At 54.5% G+C, this 17852-nt stretch overlaps 4 protein-coding genes across 4 annotated transcripts; 1 reads left to right on the forward strand and 3 right to left on the reverse strand.

The window, feature by feature from the left end:
* Nucleotides 1-324: 324 nt before the first annotated feature.
* Nucleotides 325-2546, reverse strand: LTB4R (leukotriene B4 receptor). The gene is made up of 2 exons (XM_020881001.2): nucleotides 2231-2546; nucleotides 325-1621 (listed from the first exon to the last, which is right to left on the reverse strand). The coding sequence occupies exon 2, from the start codon at nucleotides 1604-1606 to the stop codon at nucleotides 557-559; it is 1050 nt and encodes a 349-aa protein (XP_020736660.1). The 5' UTR covers nucleotides 1607-1621; nucleotides 2231-2546; the 3' UTR covers nucleotides 325-556.
* Nucleotides 2547-5140: 2594 nt separating this feature from the next.
* On the reverse strand, nucleotides 5141-7239 carry LTB4R2 (leukotriene B4 receptor 2). Its single transcript, XM_020881002.2, has 2 exons — nucleotides 6902-7239; nucleotides 5141-6543 (listed from the first exon to the last, which is right to left on the reverse strand). The coding sequence occupies exon 2, from the start codon at nucleotides 6524-6526 to the stop codon at nucleotides 5450-5452; it is 1077 nt and encodes a 358-aa protein (XP_020736661.1). The 5' UTR covers nucleotides 6527-6543; nucleotides 6902-7239; the 3' UTR covers nucleotides 5141-5449.
* Nucleotides 7240-9096: 1857 nt separating this feature from the next.
* Nucleotides 9097-12014, forward strand: CIDEB (cell death inducing DFFA like effector b). The gene is made up of 5 exons (XM_020881005.2): nucleotides 9097-9284; nucleotides 9654-9798; nucleotides 10697-10846; nucleotides 11082-11272; nucleotides 11444-12014. Exons 1-5 carry the CDS (start codon nucleotides 9244-9246, stop codon nucleotides 11574-11576), a joined length of 660 nt encoding a protein of 219 aa, XP_020736664.1. The 5' UTR covers nucleotides 9097-9243; the 3' UTR covers nucleotides 11577-12014.
* NOP9 (NOP9 nucleolar protein) lies at nucleotides 11990-17848 on the reverse strand. Its single transcript, XM_020881000.2, has 10 exons — nucleotides 17496-17848; nucleotides 16874-17323; nucleotides 15840-15950; nucleotides 15466-15607; nucleotides 14631-14823; nucleotides 13874-14014; nucleotides 13357-13482; nucleotides 12951-13187; nucleotides 12635-12740; nucleotides 11990-12272 (listed from the first exon to the last, which is right to left on the reverse strand). Exons 1-10 carry the CDS (start codon nucleotides 17740-17742, stop codon nucleotides 12115-12117), a joined length of 1911 nt encoding a protein of 636 aa, XP_020736659.2. The 5' UTR covers nucleotides 17743-17848; the 3' UTR covers nucleotides 11990-12114.
* Nucleotides 17849-17852: the final 4 nt, after the last annotated feature.

Genomic DNA, 17852 nt, shown 5'->3' on the forward strand with positions numbered 1-17852 from the left:
AGATCCCCACCCCAGCCCTCTGGGCAGACACCTCCTAGAAGGTCTAAATATTCTTCCTGTGCTGAGTCAGGGAGTCTGGTGTGATGGGCACACCTGGGTGGTCTTCCTTGGCCAGCTCCTTCAGGGGTCTGCAGACCTGTGTTGTTCCAAGTATGATCTGCAGATCACCTTCCTCAGAATCGGGGTGGGAAGGTCTGATTTCTCTGTCTCTGTGTCCCAAAACTGAAAAGCATGGGAAACTAAAGGATGTGCCACTCTGCGATTGAGAAGGAGCAACCAGGAGCACCCCAGTCCCCCATCATGAACACATCACACAGACCGGAGTTGACCCAGTTTCAGACTTCAGTTTTAATTGTAAAGCTGCCTGTGGGGACCCGGTTCCCATTCAGCCCTGACTTGTGCCCCTCCCCCGCTTCCGCTCCACTCTCCCACCAGCGTTCTCCTCCTGGGGGAAGGAGGGGGATGGTCAAAAATTGGGTCAGGCCAGCGGGGAGGGCATTCCCCCAAGCTAGGGTCTTTGCGCTGAGGCCAGCCAGCAGGCCTAGTTGAGTTCGCTTCACTCGAGAGGGTTGGTGGAGGCAGTGAGGCTCTCGGTGGGGTCAGGCTCGGGAGAGGCGGGGGTGCCCCTCACCGTCTGGGCCAGGGAGCCCACGCGACGGCTGCTGGATGCCTCGGAGCCGGTGCCCTCCAACAGCTTGGCGACGAAGCCCATGCCGGCCGAACGCAACAGACCGCCCCCGGCGCACGCGTACAGCACGGGGTTCACGCTGCTGCTCAGGAAGGCCACCGTGATGAGCACGTGGCGGGCCAGGAGCAGCCGATAACCCACCAGTCCGGAACCCAGGGCCTGGCCCGCTGCGGCGCGGAACCCCTCGGCCAGGTTCACCGCGTGGTAGGGCAGCCAGAAGACGGCGAAGGCCAGGATGATGAGCGCCACCAGGCGGCCGGTGCGGCGGCTGCGGCGGAAGCGCCGGGCCCGCAACCTGCGCCCGATGTCGCAGTAGCTGGCCACCACGACCAGGAAGGGCAGCAGGAAGCCGGTGATCACCTCGAAGAACAGATGGAAGGCCCGATGTCTCTCGCTGGGATACGTCAGGAAGCAGGTCAGGCTCCTATTGTCCGGTTGCAAGTGCACCGTGCGGTACAAGAGGACGGGAGTGGCCAGCAGAACAGACACTACCCAGATGCCGGCCAGCACCCGCCAGGCGACTGCCTTGGTGCGCAGCTTCTGGGACACAAAGGGGAGGGCCACTGCCAGCGAGCGGTCCAGACTCATGGCCGTGATAAGCAGGACGCTGGCATACATGCTGACTCCACAGACATAGTGGAACAGGCGGCAGCCGGATGTTCCGAAAGTCCAGGTGCCTTGGGCCACAGAGTGGAGGAAAAAGGGGGCAGTGAGCAAGACGGCCAGGTCGGCCAGGGCCAAGTGCAGCACCATCAGGGCAGTGACAGAGCGCTTCGGCAGCTTTGCCAGGATGCTCCACACCACAAAGCTGTTGCCAGGAAGCCCTACAGCCAGTGCCACTGACAGTACGATGATGACCAGCAGCGAGATGAAATTGACACCCGGTGAGGAGGGTGCTGCAGGAGATGTAGTGTTCATGGCTATAGCAAGGACCTGGAGAGTAAGGGTGACACGCATATGAAGGAAGGGTTTCCTGACACTCTGGACACACCTAGTCTGGGTACTCTCATCCGTCTCCAAGATCAGTGCCATCAGATGCTGCTCACCAGGGTATACTACCCTCATCATCACCCACTGACCTGTCTTAAGGGGACCTGGCTGAGTAGAAAGATTAATTTCCTAACTGGGCCACAGAGCCCCTTCCTGCCCATAGACCCAATTGCAAAATATACAGCAACAGCAGAAGCAGTATTTCCAGACCCGTCAGCCACCGTCCCTTAGGAGACCCTAAAACCCAGAACCAAAGTGGAAGCTTTCCTTAACAATGCTGCACCTCTCAAAAGGCTAGCTCCTTTCCCCTACTACCCCCCCACCCCGGCCAGACCCTCAGCCCACTCAAGTGCCACTGACCTCTTCCAATCACCTACCCACTCACTCCAGAGGTGCCCAGGGTCCACCAAGAATAACAGGGATGGGGAAGATTTCGTGGACAGGAGACAAGACCAAGTCCTCTCAAGTTCCTCAGCTTGCTTTGGAAGTCCTTTGGACTTTCTCTTACAGCTGTGCTCCCTCCCCCCACCTCCCCTACTCCAGGGTACTTACTTAAGGCTTTGCCGGGCACTGGTTGGAAGCTGGTGCCAGTCCCAGGGCGAGGGCAGAATGGTGTAGCCTATCCCCAGATCTGTGCTGGTGCCAGGGGCCTGGCCTGGAGTCTGGGTGCTGTCAGTTAAGTCAGCTAGAGAGGAAGTACCAAAGAGCAGGGGAGGGGAGATGCACCTTCCTGAGGGTGGGGCGGAAACTCCTACCGGCTCCCTTCACTAGGTGGGGTGGAATAGTCTTTGTGTTCCAGAAGAGCCCAGTGGGAAGGAGGACTCCTCAGGGGTGGGGCCAGAAGAGAAGAGCCCTGAGAGGGGCAATGAGAGAGGAAAGAGGAGTGAGGGGGTGGGTAGGCTGAGATGTGGCCTCAGATGAAGGTCGAGACTGAAGAATGGAACAGAATAATGAATTGTCATGCAAGAGAAGGAGAGAAGGAAGCCAGAGAGGGGAAATGGACTCAGACTAAGAGGTCAGAATGTTGACTATCTTTATATCTTCTGTGAAAGATGTAGATTTTCAGATTAATAGGAAATGTGGACTGGGGCTTGGTTCTGGGTTTGGGTCAGGTGATGTCATGACTTAAAGAGGACAGCACTGTCTTTGACTTAGTTTCAAGCCATGACTGGGATTTGGTGGAGAGGACCCCCTTACAGCACCCTCCATCCCTCCTCTCATTTAAAAGAACTAGTTCCATTCTAGGTCCATCTCCCTTTTCTTTCGTAGAAGCCAAATGGTCTCTCTAGTATCACACAGAATGACAATTTCTTCCCCTTCATGAAGCACTTGCCTTGCACTGCCAATGTGGCTATGCTGCCACATGAATTTGGACTTAAGATGTGGGGCTGGGCAAGTAAGTCAGCACTACCTCTTTCCTACCTTCCCACAGCTGACTTCTGTCCCACCTTAGACACAGAGGGAAAGCAGAGATGAGCACAAGAAGCAGACGTGAGAGAGGGGGGAACCAGGAATGTGGAAAGCGAAGCAGCCCCCAAAAGGATCACTCTTGCCCCTCCCTGGAAGGAGGGCAGTCTCCTCTTCTTGACTCTCCTGCAGAAGCTAAGAACCAAGAAGTCTAATCTTCAATCCAATCATGAGCCTTCCTGCTTCCCTTCCAACTCCACCACTTCTTGGGAAATATGCATAATGGTGGTAATGGGTAAGAGTGTAATGGTGGTCACTGAGGTCCCTTAACCTTTGTAGTGGCCCCAGCTTTCCTGCCTTGAGAAAAGCCAGAGCAGGACTTCCCTGTGGTTAAGAATCTGCCTGCCAGTACAGGGGATAGGGATTCAATCCCTGCTCCAGGAAGATTCCACATGCCAAGGGGCAACTAAGCCCGTGTGCCACAATTCCTGAACCTGAGCCCTAGAGCCTTCAAGCCACAACGAGAGAAGCCCCCTCAGTGAGAAACTCACACACCACAATTAGAGAGTAACCCCCACTCACCACGACTTGAGAAAGCCCGTGCGCAGCTATGAAGACCCAGCACAGGAAAAAATAAGTAAATTAAATTTTTTTAAGAAATAAAAAAAGAGAAGAGCCAGATCAGAGTTGACCCAGCAGCTATCAGCTAGAGGATATGATGAAAAGAGATGGGCTGAAACCACAGTAAGAGCTGGAGGCAGAGTTGAGGAAGAGCCTTCTGGCCACAGACGGTGTGTGGGATAGGAAATGTGTAGCAGAAGTTAGGAAGCCTCTGCTCTGGTGCACAAGGACAGGAAGAAAGCCATGAAGTTAGTGTTTGGGGATAGACGCTTCTGGCTCAGAGCTCTGGGGTTACCCAGAGGCCCCTTCTGACAGGAACTAGGTTGTCTTTGCCTCCTCTTCCAAGCTGCTCCCCACCTCCATCTCTCTCTATGGTCTTTCTCCCTCTGCCCCAGACTAGACACTCTAACCATACTTTCTGCCCCCTCCCCCAAGTCCAGAGCCCTGTCCAATCCCAGTTTTGGTGACCCTGGCCCGACCCTGAGGACTGGATTTCCTCTAACTTGACTTCTGCCTGGGTGGTGTAAACAGTCAAAAAAGCAGAACCTGGGGTGATGGTCGGTGTGACCACTCAAGTAATCAAACATTTACGTTTGTTAGAGACTCAGGGGCCTGGGACAAGAGACTTGCAGTGCTAAAACTGAGAAAGTCCTAGACAAATGGGGATGAGCTGGTTACCCTAATGACCACACGTGTGTGCACATGGACATCCCCTAAAAAAGACTCCATCCTACATTCCCAAACTCAAAAAGTGACAGGATCCAGAACAATTTTGAGACCTAGAGAGATTCCAAAAGATGGGAACTGAGAAGTATTGGGGAAGGTGAGGAACAGCTAGCAATCTTGGGAGAAGCCAAGACTTGGCAGAGAGGAAAAAGAGAGAAAGGAGAAGTGGCATCTCCCTGAAAAATTCCTTTTGTCTTCCAGATAGCCACACCGTTCCTCATACCCCTCAATTCCAACCCTAGAAGCCTCCTGGGTGAATGAGTGTCTGCTCCTGAGCGCCTTTTTTGAGTCAGGTGACCTTTTCAGGGAGAGTTACATTCAGAGAAGGTAAGTCTCCGACTTCCAAGGCCCCTCCCCCGCTGTGCCAACCACAAGACAGACAAGAAAACTTTCCTTTCAAACCCTACAGACTGACTTTCCCTTCCCAGAGCCAGTTTCCCACCCACTTAGCTCTAACAGACCAAGAGAATAGATCTTATCACCATCTCTCTGCCAAGCACTCACACCTTCCCTTCCTCTTTCTCCATTTATTTCCAGAGTGGTTCTATGGGTGGGCTTGGGGGAACCAGGCCATCTGGGCTAGGGAGGACAGGTGAAGATGCCACCGAGGGCTGGCATTGCCCAGCCTCGGCCTGACCCAGCCAGCGGTGAGCTAGTTGACATGGGGTAGTTTCACTCAAGTAGGATGACCCACTGGAGGGAGCACACTTAAGCCATCCTGTAATGTATTTCACACAATTTCACAGTGTCTTTCACAATAGCTATTGGCAACAAGTTAGCAGCTCTGGCACCCGGGTACATGCCAGCCTGCAGGTACATGATATTCTTTAAAACGGGCCATCACCACTGCCAGTCCTGGGAGGAACCTGGGTCTTCCCCAGATGTATAATAATTCTGCCCAGAGAGATCTCAACGCTGGTGGGAGAAGAATCCCCAAACCATCCAGAGTGGTTCCCTGGTTCCAAGGGGGCGCTGGAAGGGGTCAGGGAAGAGCAGGCCTGGTGGTAGGGTTTGACGTCAAGGGTCCCAACCCTGACTATCCTTCTGCGCCCCGCCCCCAGGGTCTCCATTGCCACCGCCCTGCCCCACCACTTTGAGCCGAGGGGTAGCTCGGAGCTCCAAGGTCCCCTCCCTAGAGCGGCCGCCCCCTCGGGCCTCTCCGGAGCCCTCAAAGAGCCGCATGAGGAAGCGGGGACCCGCCCGCGGCAGGAGATCCCCGGCGGTGAAGAGGTAGAGCACCGGGTTGATGCTGGAGCTGAAGAAGGCCAGAGCCGTAGTTCCGGCTCGCGCCGCCTGGCCCGCCCCGCCCAGCCTGGCGAAGGCCCCTTCGGGTGGAGCCAGCGCAGCGAGCGCCTGCAGCATGTTGACGGCGTGGTAGGGGGCCCAGAGCAGGCCGAAGGCCAGCACGATGGCGCCCACCAGCCGGCCCACCCGTGTCACGCGCCGCCCGGCGCCCCAGCGGACGCCCCGCAGCCGCGCCAGCGTCACGCCGTAGCAACCGAGCACCAGCCCGAAGGGCAGCACGAAGGCGGTCAGAGTCTCCAGGCTCAGGTGGGCGGCGGCGTGGGCGGCCGACGGGTGGCACAGCTGGCACACACGGTCCGCCCCGAGGTGGCGGTAGACGGCCGCCGGGGTGGCGAGCACCAGGGCGGCCAGCCAGACGGCCAGCAGCAGGCGGCGGGCCAGGGCCGGGCTGCGTAGCCGGGGCGCCAGGAAGGGGCGCGTGACGGCGAGGCAGCGCTGCAGGCTGAGCAGGCCGGTGAGCAGCACGCTGGCGTACATGCTGAGCGCGCACACGTAGTACACGACCTTGCAGCCCGCCTGGCCCAGCGGCCAGGCCTGCCGGGTCAGGAAGGCCACGAAGAGCGGCGTGAGCAGCAGCACCGCGCCGTCGGCCAGCGCCAGGTGCAGCACGAGCGTGGCCGCCAGGGGGCGCCCTCGCGTGGACCGCCAGCCGGCCAGGCTCCACACCACGAAGCCATTGCCCGGCAGCCCCAGCAGCGCCGCCAGCAGCAGGAAGGCCGTCCCCGTGGCCCGCGAGGTCTTCCAACTCAGCAGCGTCTCATTCCCTGGCGGACGGTAGCAGGCCGACATTCTGTGCTTACAGGAGGCTGGAAAGGGCCGTGGGGCGCATTCAGGTGGGGCAGAAGCCCACGTTCCGCCTGATGCCAGTGAGAAGGGACTGAGCGTCCCTCACTCCTCTGCAGCCTGCCTCTGTTTTGTCTGGGGGCCTCTCTTCCCACCCCCCCCACCCCAGGACCCCAGCCCCAGCTCAAACACTACTCTTGGAACCCGTATCCCCTGCTCTCTGTCAGGCCACCTCCCCAGTCCTGACTCTCAGCTGTCCCTGCCTCCACCTCCACCATTCTCACCTAGCCTCTCCTTGGTCCGGCCCCATTCCCTGTATGTATACACCGCAGGGTAAAAGTGAGTGGAGGGGAGTAAGGTCTAGCGGGCAGATCTACTTACCTAGCTGGGCAGAAGCAGGGTTGGGGGCTCTCCAGGGGCCTGGGGACGCCCAAAGGCAAAGCGGCAGTGGGCAAGTTGCCTAAGTCGGTCCTGTCCCTGTTAGGTTGGCAGAGGGTGAGGCAGAAACAGGGAGGGACAAGGTGGGGCTCCTCTTGGGCCTTTCCAGGAGCCCTCCTCACTGGGCTGCTTCCCATCACTAACTCGTCCAGGCATGTGAGAGCCCGCCTCCCCAGGAAACAGGATAAGCTGAGGGGGTGCAGGTAAGGTTCCCCGGGTGTGTGGGTGAGTAGGGACACTGCCTGATCCTGCCCCTGGGTCCTGCCTCTGCGCTCATTTCCCCCCTGCAACACACACACACACCCCTCCAGTTCTCAGCCCTCCCACCCTGCAGCTCTTACTCTGTCAGACGTCCCTTGCCAGCTCTCCGCAGAGAAGGCAACCCAACTCCTCATTCCCATAGCTGCTGTATCTTTGCCTGTTTTCGGACTCCTGACCCTGCTAAGCCCCACTTTTCCTCAGCTTCCTACCTACCCCCTCACCTCCTGCCTTGGGCCCTGCCCCACTCACTCCAGCCTCACGTCTCTCAGAGGGCTATCAATGACAGCTTTCAGTGAGAGCATGGGGCTAAGTTCCCGGGGGGAGTGGGAGATGCACGGAGGTGGGACGGGCTTAGCTGCGTGAAGAGTTGTGGCACACACCCATGAAGAGGCCACACTACTGGGCTGCACGAGGACACAAGGTGAGGAAAAAGGAGAGGCTGCAGTGTAGAGACATACTGAAAGGAAGCCTTCTCTGGGTGGAGAGGCCAGGCAAAACTTAGAAATGAAATCTGGCAGACTGATAAAATTGAGGGAAGAAGGAAAAAGGCTTCTGCCTGTCAACAGCCAGAAAGGGGCTCCTTGGGCCAGGACACCAGTATTGTCTCAGTTTGGTTTCCCTCCCAGCAGAGCTTGAGTCGAGGTTGTGGGTACAGGTAATCCTGTCTTTAGGGGGTCAGCTCAGGAAGCCGGAGTGAGAGCAAGGGAAGGGGAAGAGGGGAGCCAGTGAGAGCGTGTTACTGAGTTCCTGCAGTGGGCTCCAGGAACCTCTGAGCACGTAGAATACCTTCCGGAAGGACAGAAGGCCGATGTTTATGTCCAGCTCGCCTTCCCCATTGTTTAAGGTTGTCCTAGAGGCTTTAACGCCCTAACGCACACTCGCAGCCTGCACTGTACACCTTCAGACGAGGCTCCTGGACAGTGTGTGTGTGATGTGTTCACTGACAGTGAGAGTCTGAGCTTCCACACAACTGTTCATCACAACCGTAGCTGAAGTGAGAGATGGGACACGGGATACCTAAAGCTAAGATCCATCAAAGAAGGCATTTTCTCTGCCCCCAACCATGACTGTGCGTGCTGTCGCTCAGCCATGTCTGACTCTTTGCGACCCCATGGACTGTAGTCCACCAGGCTCCTCTGTCCATGGGATTCTCCAGACAAGAAGACTGGAGTGGGTTGCCATGACCTCCTCCAGGGCATCTTCCTGACCCAGGGACTGAACCCGCATCTGTCTCCTGCATTGGCAGGTGGGTTCTTTACCATTAGTGCCACCCGGGAAGCCCCATCCGTGACTCCTTCATGCTAATTAAGTGGCCAGTGGGAGGGAAAAGTGAGTGACTAATCCACTGTGACTGAAGCAGGCAGTTCTAGAAAAGGAAGTCAGAGAAATGTTAAGCCAGCCCTTCCCCTGGACCACAGAAGGAAGAGTAGGAAAGCAGGAAGGTCAGGGTCCCAGACAGGATCCTGATGATCCTGGATCCATGGATCACACCCCATGGGCGCACACGGCCCCCTATCCTGTTTTCTCCAAACCCTGCGGGTCCTCTGCACAGCCTCCCTTTTCCTAAAACTGCAGTTCATGTGTTTTTTTCAGTAGGTGGCAGCACATACAGAGCAAATCACACAAGGCAGCTTTGCACAGATTGGCAGCTAGAAATTCCCTCCATATAAAGAAATATGCCAGAGATTACATTCCATCCAATTACTCTCACATCACACACTGTTTACTCTCACATCACACACTGCCACCAGAGACACACACACAACCTCCACGGCTTTTGCCTGGCATCTCAGGCCCTCAATCCTTCCACCACCACGCCCCTCCCCTCCCCCACCTTGGACTTTGCCCTGCGTGCTGGCCAGGCAGAGGGGGCCAGAGTCCAGGCTTGACTCATCCCCCGACTCATTGCAGCTGAGATCTCAGCTCCATAACAGAAAACACCACCACTTCAGCTCCAACCCAGCAAAGAAGCACCCAGCCTAGGACTCCAGGGAGAGGCCCCTCTCCGGGTCCCTTCCTCCACCATGGAGTACCTCTCTAACCTGGACCCCAGCGGCCTGCTCAGGTGACTCCTAACCCTCCACTCCACTCTCCAGCTCTGGGTATATGGGCAGAGCCACAACGCTCCATTCAGCCTCTAGTTTCCTAGACTCTCCAATTTGTATCCCTCTGCCTCCCTGCCACCACTTGTCATAGTGGGCTTGTCTAGATTCTGATGCACACCCAGCCCCCCATTCTCCCCATTCCCCCTCCAACCCCCCCACTTCCTCCACCCCCCGCTCAGTAGTCTCCTCCTCTCCCTGGGCCACTCTAATCTGCACACCTAGATCCTCTCTCCCAACTCCCCTAACACTGCAGCTACCCCACCCACACCCATCACCCCCAGTGCACTCAGCAGACCTCTCACTCCTTGACCTTCCTTCCCACTTACCAGGTCAGTATCCAATATGAGCTCTGACTTGGGCCGAAAGGTCTGGACCTCGGCTCCACCACCCCAGCGACCTTTCCGAGTCTGTGATCACAAGCGGACCACCCGGAAAGGCCTGACAGCCGCTACCCGTCAGGAACTGCTAGACAAGGCGAGTGAGTCAAGTCCCTGGATTCCAAGAGTGGGGGCAGCCAAGGGGCTAGTCAAGAGGGAGAGCTTGGAATGAGCAGAAAGAGCTGTGGTTATTACATGGCTGCCCCTCCCTCTGAGGGATGAAAGCAGGGAGGTCAGCCCAATGGGTTCTACTGCATTTGAGGCGATTCTTTTTTTTTTCTAAGGAGCGAGCTTGTCTTTGGGGGTGGGGAAGGAGTGGGTAGGGTTGGAACAATACATTTCAGAACTCCAATGTATGGAACGGCAATGTCTGACAGACCAAATTCAAATCCTGATTCTGCCGCTTCCTACTGTCAAACCTTGGGAAGGTATTCAGCCCATCAAAACTTCAGTTTCTTCATTTGTAAAAAGGAAATGATACAGCTACCTCCTAGGGCTATGGAAAGGTGTAGAAGATAAAGTATGAAAGTTCTACACAGATACTTGACCCTCGTGAAGACTCAAAAAGGTGAAAACAGTTACTGGAAACAGTTCTGGAGAACTCTGTGAGGGTTGGGGAGAGTGCAGTGGGGCATTGGAGATGAGACCCCATCATGGCAGGCCTTGTCAGCATAATACCTTTACACCAGAGAACTTGGCTAGCTTTTCAATTCCAAACTGGCAGGTGTGGCTTGGAGGAAAGCTGGGAGAGATGTCAGTGTCATGGTAGGAGCAAAATAGGACAAATAAGAAAACAACAGGCCCTAATGAGGGTTTCCCAACAACTAAAGAACACTGTGAGCTGGAGCCTTTTGAAGGGATGCCAGAGAACCAGGGAGGAGAGTTGGGGTTATCAACCAGCACCCAGGGCCAACTGTTAGGTGCTGGGCAGCTGGACAGGAATGGGGCACAGGATAAGCTCTGCCCCTCCCCTCCTGCTTCTTGCCACTGGGCAGGCTCTGGAGACCCTGGTGCTCAGTGGAGCGCTCACACTGGTGTTGGAGGAAGATGGGACCACCGTGGAGAGCGAGGACTTCTTCCAGCTGTTGGAGGATGACACGTGCCTGATGGTGCTGGAGTTGGGACAGAGCTGGAGCCCCCGCAGGGTGAGGCCCATACTGGGGCTGCAGACCACTGATCCCTTCTGTCTCTCCCAAGCCTCTTGTCTCGCCTAACCCTGATCTTGGGGGCAGAGGCAACGAGAGAGGTGAGGAGTTGTCAGAGGCTCCTCATAGTGGACAATCAGTCCCGGCATGGGGTGGGGGCGGGGGCGGTGTCTGTCCTAGAGCTGACCGGTTTAGTGGTAAAGCCCCAGGACATTGACCAGGGGGTGCCCTGCAGAGCGGGGTGCTGCCGTATGGCCTGGGCCGGGAGAAGCCCAAGTACAGCCAGGACATCGCCCGCATCACCTTCGACGTGTACAAGCAGAGCCCTCGCGATCTCTTCGGCAGCCTGAACATCAAAGCCACGTTCTACGGGCTCTACTCCATGAGCTGTGACATTCAAGGACTCGGCCCAAAGAGAATACTCAGGTCAGAGGCCACACGCCACACTTGCCCACCCCTACAGTTGCAGCCCCAGCAATTCCTTCTCATGCTGTCCCCCACCGTTAGCTCTCCCTTGTGGGAAATCCCCAGCCTCCAGCCTGTGGCCGCCTCCCAGGCTCCCCCAACCCCTGACTTCCTCCTGTCTCCGCCCTGCAGGGAGCTCCTCCGATGGGCCTCCTCACTGCTGCAAGGCCTGGGCCACCTGCTGCTGGGCATTTCCTCCGCCCTTCGCCGTGCAGTAGAAGGGTCTGAGCGGTGGCAGCGGAAGGGCCGCCTTAAACCCTACTGAGGAGGGGGTCTGAGCTTCCCCCCAGCCTCACCCCAAGAGACAGACTGTAAAGGACTGTGACAGCATTGAGCTTGGGGGCCTGCACGGTGCAGGCTGGCTAACTCGCTGCTCTCCCCACTGTCCTCTGATGTGGTAACAACAGGCCCGTCGGCATGATCCTTCCACTCCCAGCCTATACCCGTTCCTGACTGCCACACCCCTTCCTGACCATTGTTCCAGCCTCCCACTTACCCTGAAAGGCCCCAGCCTGTCCCCAGGTGTCTGGATCCCATCCTGATTGCCACTACATCTAGAAGGCATTACCGCTCCCCTGCTGTCCCTAGGCTCCTCGGTGCCCTGAACAGAGCCCTCTCTAACTTCACCTTGAGATCTCGATTTCTTTGTACCCTTCCCCCTGCAACATAACAGAAGTGTTTCCAATAAAAATATAAAAATGTTTATTGGTAAGACATTTGACTCCCATTTAAACTAGAACAGGGCAGGCTAGATACTTCCTCTTCCCACCCCCCATCAACACCCAGTCCCAGATCCGAAGCCCTCAGTCTTCAAGTATGGAGTTCAAGGCCCGCCTCCGCTTGGCCACCGCCCCCTGCTCCCGCTCCCAAGCCTCTCGACGCTTCAGGAAGGTCGTCAGGGCCACGTTTCGAGCCACATGGTGGCCAAAAGGGTCTCTTAGCAGCTCCTGGTTCCGCTCCCCTGCAAAAGGAACCATTCATGCTCAGTATCACCATGCACTCATCCCCCTAGGCTTGAAGAGACTCCACTTGGGGAGAAGGTCCCTCCATTTTTTTGGAACCCTGGGTCTGCTTCAGGATAAGAGTTCACACCTCACTGTCCAAATAATAGAAATGGAAGCGGAGGGCTACACGGGGGTGGGGTGGGGGGAGGCGGCTCGGGGGCAGACTACATGGAGGGGAAGGGAGAGCAGACTGCTCAGAACCCACAGCCAAAAGCACCCTTTTGAACTGAAGTCTGCTGAATTTAGGTCCACTCTCAGCCATCCAGCTTTTCAGAATAAGGAAAAGGAACGTCTGGAAAGGTCAAAGAGAGGTGCTCACCCAGCTCAGCAGCAATTTCTTTCCGGGCACCCAAGGCTGCTCCGCTCCAGATGGCATCTAGCACACGGCTGCCATGGCGACTACAGGCCAGAGTCACATAATGTCCCTGCATTGAGATAAGAAGGTAGAGCCATCTAGGGCAGTCCATAAAAGGGTGTTGTTGGTGGGGGTGGGGTGGGGAGGTGAAGTTAGAGGCCAAGTTGAAGCAGTCTAGGAACTACACATCCTCTCTGTGACTGAAGGCCAGTCCCAGGGAAAGCACACACTCTCCAAATGGAGGGATGGCAGAGGAATCAAAACAGAAGACAAATCTAACCTTTAGGGTCTTCAGCACGCGGCGGCGCTGCTTGCGTGTCACGGAGGGGCTGGAGAGGATGGCATCAAGCACATGGGAACCAGCAGGGCTTTGGGCCAGAGTCAGAAGCTGTGGTCCTGTCAAGGCACCGAGACTTCCAAGTATGAGACAAGGGCTGGAGAAGTGCAGCAGATGCTGGAGCAGCAGAGACCCAAGAACTGTGACCTCCCCCAGCTCCCTGGCGGTGGCCATTTCCACCTGAAAGGACAAAGACAGGGCATTAGGAGGCAGCCACCAAACTGCCACCCTCACTTGGATGAAGCCAGAGACCTTACCGCCCTCACCTCGGTGGTGAGGGGCTTCCTAAGCCCTGGGAGGCCTGGTTCCCAAGTAGTCACAGGCTTGGCCTCTCCCCTACCTCACCCACCTGGTGCTCCATGGGCACTGCCCCCTCCTCCTCCTCCAGTCCATAGTACACCTCATAAGCCATCAAAGTGGCAAAGAGGGGCACACAGGCCACTTGCCGGGAAGAGGGCTCTGCACAGTGGAATGCCTAGAAGGGAAGACAGAATGTGATGAAAATGAGAACTGCCTCATCCGACACCTTGGCTTTCCAGCCAGGGGAAAGCATTCAGGACAGGTGCCTGACTCCACAAGGACACAAGCTGCATGCAGAGAGGATCTCATCTTCCTTGCTGTATTCACAGCCTCCGTATATATAACAGGAGCTGAATAAATATTTTTTCCTTAAAACTTCTTTGTCCTGGGAGATACTTTTCATTCCAGGGCCATGATATGGCTCTGGCTTCATTTCCCCCATACCTGTGAACTCGCTGGGCATCACATCCCATGGATCCAGAAATACAACAACTGAAGATTAGCTAAATCCTGGCAGGTAGAACTTGAAGTCAGGGTACAGATCGGTTGCGGGTAACCCCACTCACCTCCAACAAGAGCTGCAGGACCTGGGCTTGGTGGGTCCCAACTCTGCGGCAGGCGCCAACCAGGGCAGTGACTACCCCTGGGTGACCCTGGGCCAGCACAGCTTCCAGGGCGGGGCTCAGCTCCTCAAACACAGCGGACAGCTGAGGGGAGACATGGGAGAAAAAATTTGACATTCTGGTAACAGTGGGCTAAGTTATTTGATGAAATCTTCCTGCCAAAAGCAACTAAAAATTCTAGGTAAAACATAAAAGCATTGGCAACAGCAAGACTTTGGTTTGGATGGATAAGGAAGGTCCAGAACAAAAGGAGTCTTAGAGGTGAGGCCTCACATGGGGAGGGGAAGGATAAGGGAGGGCTAGAATTAAACCTGCCCTTCCATCCTAGCTCTCAACCCAGGGGATCCCAGCAAAGCATGCCTTGGCACTAAACAGCAAAGAGAAAGAGAAGCTATGAAAGCAGTTCTGCTGCTCACATGGATTTGCAGCCAAGCACCCAGAGACTGAGCAAGCCACAGAAGCTCAAGCTGAGAACTTGAATTAAGCCAATCTCCTAGTGGCACTGGCACCTGAGAAAAGCTAAAGCACATCCTTTCTGGGAAGAAGGCACCTTCACCCTAAGCTCTGGGAAGCCTCCAGGAGTGACTTCTCAAGGGGAATGGCCAGCACACTGTTGGAAATACAGAGGCATGTACAGAGTAAAGCAAAGCCCAGTGAACAAAAACTAACAGAAACAGACTTGGCCAAGTTCGCAACTCACCAGCTCAGGGGTGGTGATAGCATCCAGGAAACGCTGCAAAGGGAAGTTGGCAATAGAATGTGCAGCCAAGGCCTGCAGCTGCCCTTGGAGGTGATCTTCAAAGAGGCTCTGGAGCCTTGGGGGCTCTGACACTAGTAGCACCTGCTCCAGGAGCCTGGAGCTTGTCTGATCTCGCAGAAACAGCAATAGGGGGCTGGGGACAAGGAAAAGGCGATCAGGTAGTCTTCAATTCATTCAAAATACATCACTGGGCTTATTATGGTGATCATTTTGAAGTGTGCTGAAATAGCAAATCACTACCCTGTGTAACAGGAACTAACATAATGTTGTAGGTCAATTATACTTCAAGAACAAACAAATGAGGAAAAGAGATCAGATTTGTGGTTACCAGAGGCAGGGGGTCTGGGGGAGGGGGAATTGGCTGGAGATAATCTAAAGTTACAAAATTCCATTTATAAGGTAAACATATACTAAGGATGTAATGCATAACATAATAAATACAATACTACCATATGTTATATACAAAAGTTGTTAAATCCTAAGAATTCCCATCACTAGGAAAAAAATTGTTTTTTCTCATTTCTTTAATTTTGTATATAAATGAGATGATGGATGTTCACTAAACTTATTGTGGTAACTGTTTCATGAGGTAAGCCAGTCAAATCATGCTGTATACCTTAAAATTATATAGTGCCGTATATCAATTATATCTCAATAAAACTAGACAAAAAAGTAAAACACACATACAGAGAATGGAAACAAACAAAATACCCACATCATGTCATTCATTTCACACAGCCTACCACCTTGATCAATCCTGAGGCCCTGTCCATACCTGCCATCTGCTGAGGAATTCCGGCTACTCAGATAGCCAATCACAGCATTGCAGAGGTGGGCACAAAACTGGGGCAGCTTGCTGTGTAAGATCTGTAAGGCCACTTGAAGGCAGAAGCTGGATATCTTGTCAGTGATAAACACTGTGGGGGAGGGCAGAAATAATAAAAGTGGCTTTCCCAAAATCCAGACAACCTACACAACCTCAAACCTCAGGCAACAAGGTACAAGGGACTATGGACAAAAATGGTCTAAACACAGCCTTTACAACATCAAACCAGGCAAGATGCGAAAAAAAGAGGAATAAGAACCTTGTTTGATGATAATCCTCTCCAAAAAAGAAGATCTGAGATCTTCCTCTATTTCCCTCCTTACCAGCAATGTCCTTTAGAAAGCAGGAGCTGAGGTTCTGAAGGCAATTCAAGAAGGTTTCAGGGACCTCAAAATCAGTTGCCTTACATTCCCGAGATGGGGCCTTTTGTGCTTCTGAAGGAAAATCAAGAACATATACAGTGGTGAGACCACAGACTGCCATCCTGAAGAGAAAAGAATTACACAGCTGAACAAGGATTTGGCCTGGAGATGAAGAATGCATATGGTACAACACAATGTCTCATCTCATCTCCATGACTGAACTGAGAATACATTTCCCTTTTAATTTCTCTAAGAAACTTCAACCAGATTCCGCATGGTCCATAGGAGACAGTCCAAACTCCTCACTCAGGAAATCAAAGTGTTCCAAAATCAGGCCTCACCTAAACTCACTATCCTATTTCCCAACATTTTTCAAAATGTAGCTCTGCTGCCTATGAGTGTATTATGAAATCAATCCAGTGGGTCTCAACAAGCACTTTTTAATGTAACATACAGAATAAAATGAAAAAGGAGGGAATTCCCTGGTGGTCCAGTGGTTATGGCTCTGCACTCCCACTGCAAGGGGCAAGGGTTTGATTCCAGGTTGGGGAACTAAGATCTTGCAAGCCACACATGGCACAGGAAAAAAAAAGGGGGGGGGGGGGAGAAAATATCAGTGGGTTGTATGTAGAAGAATCTTGCTTTCTGACCTTTGGCTTGAATCCAATATGTGTATATACACATACATGTATACTGAATGATGCTTGAAAAATGTTTTCTTACTGTGAGCTGCAGTTGAAAAAAAAAAGCTTGAGAGGCAATGCTCAAGTTAATCACCTCTTCCGCTTGCCCCCATTCTCACAGCTGTCCCCTAAACACACATAGGCGTCCTCACCTCTGGGCCTCTACATGCACTAATCTTTGGCCTGCTATATCCCTGTCCTAATTTTACCGCTAATTCCTCAAGGACATGAAGAAATCTTCTGCTTACTCTCTCCTGAACTTCCTAAACTCTCCTTCCCTGGAGGGCCACACCCCTTTCTTGTAATACTTACCAGGTGACTGGGAGCCTCGGTGCCTGGCTCTCTCAGACTCCAGAAGAGTCCCTCCCAATACCTGCAGCAAAGTTCTGACCACGAAGCTGCCATGTGTGTCTCCACAATAGAAAAGAAAATCATCACAGACCTCAGCAGCTAGTCCCAGGACCAGCTCCTCCAGGGTCTCCACATGACCATCCTTCCCATCCTCCTCCTCCTCCTCTTCCTCCTCTGCAGGGCTCCCTAGCAATCGAGGCAGCTGCAGCAAAGCGCTTTGCAAAACGTGGACCCCACATCGATGACAGGCCACAAAGCGCAAACTGGAGTGCAGAGCGGCCCATACTCGACACAACGGCTTCCGGGGACTGAACCCCAACAGTTCCTGTAGCATCTCACTGCCACTCCGGTTTGTGGCCAAGGCTAGGGCCTGAGCCTCCACTTCTTTCAAAACATTGTGCACCATCAGCTCTGAAAAAAACATGAAATACATTAAAGAGAATGAGAGGAGGATAAGGTTATGCTTTAAGGGAGACGAAACTAAGTCCTCACACCCTGGGGACCCACGAAATTGTCCTTACCTGTCCTGAATTTTATGCCCAACCAGTTCCTCCCTGATCCCTCTCCCCAAGTTGCTCCCTACCTCGTTCTTCTCCCGTCTCAGGGGCCTCTTTCAGCGCGGACAGCGCCCGGCGGAAATACCCCAGAGCTTCTGGGCTCAGGTGAGAGTGCTCATCTGGGGCCAGTTCCGAGCGCCCATCCGGAGGCGGGCAGGGATGCCGCCGGCGGTTTGGTGGGGGGCGCCCGGCGCCCTTGGCCCCGCGCCCTCGTTTTCCGCCAGCTGGGAACCGGCGCCCCTGTTTGTGGGGGGAACCTGGACCCAAGCCCATCGGTGCGTCGGGGCCGCTCCGCCCGGAAAAGCTGCCTCAGCCGCTGGGGGAGCCTCAGTCAGCCGGGTGCGGGCCTGGACCCAACAGAGTTTAGAAACTCCGGCACGCTT

This window comes from Odocoileus virginianus, chromosome 6, assembly GCF_023699985.2.
Source record: "Odocoileus virginianus isolate 20LAN1187 ecotype Illinois chromosome 6, Ovbor_1.2, whole genome shotgun sequence".
NCBI lineage: Eukaryota > Metazoa > Chordata > Mammalia > Artiodactyla > Cervidae > Odocoileus > Odocoileus virginianus.